The sequence below is a fragment of the Citrus clementina genome, unplaced genomic scaffold (assembly GCF_000493195.1).
Source record: "Citrus clementina cultivar Clemenules unplaced genomic scaffold, Citrus_clementina_v1.0 scaffold_1, whole genome shotgun sequence".
Taxonomy (NCBI): Eukaryota; Viridiplantae; Streptophyta; class Magnoliopsida; order Sapindales; family Rutaceae; genus Citrus; species Citrus x clementina.
The window spans coordinates 4,582,981-4,589,230 of NW_006263303.1; the positions used below are offsets into that span (position 1 = coordinate 4,582,981).

Here is a 6,250-nt window from a genome sequence, read left to right on the forward strand (position 1 = left end):
GGTCCTTTGGAAAATTTCGGGATGTTTGTTCATGCCCATGTTGTTAAGTTTGGATTCGGTGAAGACCTTTTTGTTGTTAGCTCGTTACTTGAGTTTTACTCGTTGGTTCATAGAATGGGAACTGCACGAGCGTTGTTTGATAAAAGTCCAGATAGAGATGTGGTCACGTGGACGACGATGGTTGACGGGTATGGTAAAATGGGGGATTTTGAGAATGCGAGAGATTTATTTGAGAAAATGCCTGAGAGAAATGCTGTATCGTGGAGTGCGATCATGGCGGCTTATTCTAGGATTAGTGATTTCAAAGAGGTTCTTTCTTTATTTAGACAGATGCAAGAAGTTGGCATGAAGCCTAACGAGTCGGGTCTTGTGAGTGTTCTCACAGCTTGTGCTCATCTGGGCGCGATTACTCAAGGTCTGTGGGTTCACTCGTATGCTAAGCGGTATCATCTTGAAAAAAACGTGATATTGGCCACTGCAGTAGTTGATATGTACTCAAAGTGTGGTCATGTGCATTCAGCTTTGTCAGTGTTTGAGGGCATTTCTAATAAGGATGCTGGAGCATGGAATGCTATGATTTCAGGTGTTGCCATGAATGGAGATGCCAAAAAATCACTTGAACTATTTGATAGAATGGTTAAAAGTGGGACACAACCCACAGAGACAACATTTGTTGCAGTTCTCACGACTTGTACACATGCCAAGATGGTTAGAGACGGTCTTAATTTGTTTGAAAATATGAGTGCTGTCTATGGGGTCGACCCCCAGCTTGAGCATTATGCATGTGTTGTTGACCTCTTGGCTAGAGCAGGTATGGTAGAGGAAGCTGAGAAGTTTATCGAGGAAAAAATGGGGGGACTAGGAGGAGGGGATGCTAACGTGTGGGGGGCATTATTGAGTGCATGTAGGATTTATGGTAAGATCGAAGTTGGAAACAGAGTGTGGAGAAAACTTGCTGAAATGGGAATAACTGATTTTGGTACTCATGTGCTTTCGTATAATATCTATAAGGAAGCTGGCTGGGATATGGAGGCTAATAAAGTTAGAAAATTGATCTCGGAGACTGGAATGAAGAAAAAACCTGGTTGCAGTGTGATAGAGGTGAATGGTGTAGTTGAAGAGTTCCTAGCAGGTGATAATCGTCACCCTCAGGCAGGAGAAATATACAGGGTGATTCACTCTTTTCTTAAAATGTCAAATTTGGTGTAAGTTTTGTGAAATATGCCTCTTTTTTCTTTATCGAAGTTTTCATGCAGAATTGTTTCTTCCTTGGAGAAATAATTTTTATGAAATTATAATGCAGTAAGCTACCCATTTTTTTATGTGCTGTTGCATTCTTTTAAAGTCATAGCTTTTATTTTTTTGTAAAGAAAATAATGCAATGGAAAAATTGCTGCTTCATACTTAATGTTAGAGAGGTATTCTTTTGTATACTTGCTCTTTTCTACTCTCTTCGAATTCCTTGCTTACTCTGGTGCAGTTTGATTATCTGGAGAGTAAAAATTAGGAAGAAGAGCGTTGCTTTCATGGGAATAATGGGATAATCAGCGAGGTTTCCGCTCCATTTCTTTTGACTAAAATATGAATCGTAATGATGTACACCGCACTATCAATGATAGAACAACGGAGCTGCTACCTTACAACTTACAATTAACGTAAGCTACAATTCTCTCTATTGGTTGTGGGCTCAAGGGAGACCCACAGCTCAATTTGTGAGGGGATATACCAGTAAGGTAGAGAAATCCTAAAATATATAGCTTGCATGTTAATTCCATAGGCATTCTGCAGCTTGTGTGGGTCCATGGGAATTAAAAAAATCAGGAAAATGCTACTTGTCCCGAGTCAAACCTCGGGTCAAACCCTGAATTTAAAACGGCTCCGTTTTACTAAGCAAAAAAACGCACTATTTGATGCCAAAATTGTTTTCCCTTTCCTTCGTTGATTGAGGTCAACTCCAGCCATTATTGTCCTGAAATCAAGCTTTCGCGCATACCCAACTACCCCACTGCCACCACCGACAGCCACCACCGTTTCATTTGTACACCGGAGATAATCGCCCACAACTCTAGTCCCGATTGTGTTTCTGTTTGTTTGAAATTTGGTCAAACATTTTACACCATATCCATCAACACAAAGCTAATCAATCACCACCGAATGAGGAAAAAAAACATGATATCTTGGTTGATGTGTAATCTGTAGAGATTTTTAAATTTTTTGGCTCTTTATCCGTGAATTTTGTGACCTGGGTTTGTGGCAGTGATTGAAGGGTTTTAATTTCAGATTAAACATATATGTTTCGTTTTGTATGTTGAAGCTCATCTTTTTAAGGGGATAATATCTTTGACCAAGGTATAATATGTAATTGCTTAAAAGTAGATGAGTTGTGAAATCCATTTGTTACCTCATAAGATGAAGAAATACAGGAAGATGAGGATCCTATACTGGAAGATGTAATTGAAGTAGTTCAAGAATGGAAAAAAGACAGCATTCCAAGTGAAGTCTATAATGATGAAATTATGGCTGTGGAAGTACTCAAGGATGAAAATTCAAAGATGAGAAAGTATATTGCTAGAATACCAGTTAAGGGACAGCTGGGAAGCAAGGAAACCAAAAATAAAAAGTGATAGAGAAACAGCAGATGAAAGAGACAGGCAAAGGAAAAGGAAAAGAATTGTTACTGTCGAAACGGCGTCGTTTTACTAATTTTTCGGGGCTTGACCCGGGGTTTGATCCGGGGTAAATAACAGAACTCAAAAAATCATCTTAGACAAGAAGTTGAGGCCCGATGCATCAAACGAATTAATGAAGCATCATCACACGAAATTCCTTCATTATGAGACTGAACAACACATATAACTAAGCATCAGCTAACCTTTTTTTTTTTCATTCTTTTGAAATCCTATGCATTAACATTTACCTACAAAATATGGTATAGAAGGTTGAAAAGGTAAAGGTATAACATATACTCTTGCGTGGGAAGTGTTTTCCCTTCCAGTCTTCCGCTTTAGTTCCTAAAAGGCTGTTATCCGTCCCATTACCAGTCTGTCTCAATAACTGACACAACATTTGAAGTGTTAATTTTCTCATCAAACGCTATGTGAAAGAAGGTTGACTTCAACAAAGTTGTTCTACTGCACTTCAAACTTCAGGGGTCAAATGCAGTGCTTTGCATGAAAATCTTCAGCTGATATTAAACCAGTGATAAGGCGTTTAATCCTTTCAGCACCCGCACCAGGCTTCAGCTCACTGGTGTTTGCCACTGCATGATTTGGAGCAGTTAAGTTTGAATTTCTTTTGTTGTTGAACCATCCACCGGGCACAAATCCATCAGCAATGCGGCCTAGCAGCTCAGAGTCAATCTTATCAAGAACTGGTTCATTTCTACCAAATTTCCTGGCAAAGGGGGCATTGCTGTCGACCATCCTCTGGTAGTCATCAACATTGAGGAAATGTGGGTGTTGTTTTGGAGGATTGTCCCAAGATATGAAATGAAGATCGTGATTTACGGTAGTATTGCGGAACTCCTCAGCATTGCAGATAACAGTATGAAAATATCCTTCCGGTGAAGATAAAAAGTTGGCATAATACATGAGTACTATCCTCGGGAGATTGTCCCATCCCCATAAACAAAATTCTATGAAAGGGCGAGAGAGCATCATCCAAGCAGAGCCTGAAGAAATCAGCAAATGAAATTGATTGGTCAATAAAAACTAAGTATGGTAAGATCATGTATCCAAACACCAGAACCTACAATTCTTCTGATAAAGTGAGGAAAATATACACGAATTAAAGGCATACTTAATTAGATAGTTGGTCAAATATATTGCTGTTTTGTTAATCTTTTAGTCAAATACAAACCCAATCAGGACGGGTCAATGAAAACTTGGGACCCTAAACAGCCTTGAAAGCAAACACAATACTTTTTATATGTTCTATAGGCATGAGAAACGCAGCATGGTAAAACATAGGAAAATTGCTTCAGGAAGGCAGCAGGCTAATATCTCCACAGAATCAAGAAAAACTATGAACTAAAATTTTTTCAGAGGCATGTACTCCATTTCCTAAAATGAGAAGCAGAAGAAACAAAAGTACTCACCAGTAAATAGCTTATATGCAGTTGGAACATTCCTTTTCTCTGGCACCCAAAACACATCAGATTTTTGCACAGTATAAAGCCCCGGATCAATTATCACAGGCTTGGCTCTCTGGTACCTGCAGAATTTCAGAGGAAAACATTTCTTAAGCGGCTTACGCATGTTATTGCAGATGTCTCTTTCAATTTCCATGTCCTATTAATTACAAAGAAAAATCAACAGAAAAGGACGAAACACATACTCCTTCCAACCAATGTCACTGGTATGCTCAATAAAATTAAGGTTTCTTGGAATAGTTGACAACACATGGAGTAAATCTGTTGCACAAAGAAAAAAAAACAACAATTAGAGACATCTGAAAGTCACTTGGAGCATAAACAGTCAACCAATGCTTCTGTCCCAAAATACATTGGCCTAATTTATGCCAACGATTGAATACACAGCCGGTAACATAAAATATACTCTTGTTTTATACTCAGAATCCAAATCAACAAATCAAACCCATTAGTGATGCGATTATATTCAAACATCCAAAACATTGCTGATTAAATCAGAGGGCTTAGATTAGTTTAAAGCTCGAATCGGCCAAGCCCCTAGCCAAAATTAGCAACAATCAAGTGGGTAATAAATAACTGATAAGCTGCTAAAACTATAAATGGTGTATTTAATGAGACCAAAAAGCTAAGATTCCAAAACTCAAAATAAAATCAAATACAAATTAACTCACATCCCCATTTATCCATTGACTTACCATCTTGAGTGACCAAAGGATAATCAGAAGCACTTAAGTTAATAAACCAATCCCAATCGCCGCCTTCCTTAAACAAAATAGCCGCAGCATGAAGCGTGTTAGTAACCATAGTAGGCCCCCTATAAGTAACCAAATTAGCCTTCGAAACCATCCTCACATTACCCACATTCACAAACAGAGGCTCACTCTCGACAAACCTCGCAAGCTCCAATCTCTCCTCAACAGGCGCCTCTAAATCCAAATGAACCGCGTACTGATTCCTCGGATGATACAATGCCTTTAACGTCCTCTTCAAGCTCTCCCCGTCTCCCGTTGAACCCGAAATCAAGTAAGCCAGCCTTGGAATCTTCTCAGATGACGTGGACACCACTTGCAGCTGTTGTTCGACGAATCTGGGACGTGGGGTTTGAACGTAAGCCCTGTTGTAGAATTTTGTGGAGGTTGAAGACATTGAAACGCTTATGATGATGAGAATAGTTGAAAGCAAGAGTGAAAACACAAGTGAAAAGAACCATTTTTGCTTCTTCTGCTGTGGCTGCTGCTTGTTGTTGTTAATGTTGTCCATTTTTTCTTTTTCCAGTGAACCGACGGAGGGCGAGGATCAAAACGACATTTTCATTAAAGGAAAATGGGAATCAGAGTGCTTTTTAGTTTTGATGATGATGGTGGTGGTGTGTGGGTGTCATTGGAGTCCAAGAAAGTGGAAACCATTTATGATTCTATGACTCTGCGGAGATAAAGATCAAAGCATAAAGAGGCTTTCGTTTAAAAACATTAATAACATGAGCTGGCAGGTAGTGATTGGTCCCAGAGGAATTGATTGGGTGGCACTGTGGGTAATTTCATAACATATACACACACACACACACATATATGGGTGTATGTATTTTTTTTTTTCTTTTTTTCCAGCTAAAAGCTGCTTGGAAATGACGATGGGTGAGAGAACTGAGAATTGTATTTGACAAAAATTACAGTTTGGACTTGTACCTGACTTAGAATTCAACGAAAACAAAAAGATAATATTAAATAGAGAAATTGTCATTTTATTATTAAAATTTTACTGACATATCATGTCAGGATTAAAATTTATTAAAAAATATATTTTATTATTAAAGTTTTATGCTGTTATCAATTCATTATCATTATGAAAAGTTAATATTTAACCGAAAATAAGTTAAAAATCGATTTTACCTCTAAGAGTTTGGTAGTAAAATAATAATTTCCTTAAAAATTCAGTAGTAAAATGATAATTTTTCTAAAAATTTAGTAATAAAATGATAATTTATATATTAAATTAATAGATAATTTTATTCTTACAGTTGAAAATATTTTTGATGCCCTTATGACATCAGTAAATTTTTAACGTTATTAACGAAATGGTAATAAATTAATAACGACGTAAAAC

The 6,250-nt window shown here is 37.7% G+C and overlaps 2 protein-coding genes across 2 annotated transcripts; one reads left to right on the forward strand and one right to left on the reverse strand.

The window, feature by feature from the left end:
• Nucleotides 1-21: 21 nt before the first annotated feature.
• LOC18055169 (pentatricopeptide repeat-containing protein At5g06540) lies at nucleotides 22-2,624 on the forward strand. Its single transcript, XM_006450881.2, has 2 exons — nucleotides 22-1,170; nucleotides 2,424-2,624. The coding sequence occupies exons 1-2, from the start codon at nucleotides 22-24 to the stop codon at nucleotides 2,622-2,624; spliced, it is 1,350 nt and encodes a 449-aa protein (XP_006450944.2).
• A 61-nt stretch (nucleotides 2,625-2,685) lies between these two features.
• LOC18055170 (beta-glucuronosyltransferase GlcAT14B) lies at nucleotides 2,686-5,669 on the reverse strand. Its single transcript, XM_006450882.2, has 4 exons — nucleotides 4,846-5,669; nucleotides 4,336-4,411; nucleotides 4,097-4,212; nucleotides 2,686-3,670 (listed from the first exon to the last, which is right to left on the reverse strand). The coding sequence occupies exons 1-4, from the start codon at nucleotides 5,408-5,410 to the stop codon at nucleotides 3,153-3,155; spliced, it is 1,275 nt and encodes a 424-aa protein (XP_006450945.1). The 5' UTR covers nucleotides 5,411-5,669; the 3' UTR covers nucleotides 2,686-3,152.
• Nucleotides 5,670-6,250: the final 581 nt, after the last annotated feature.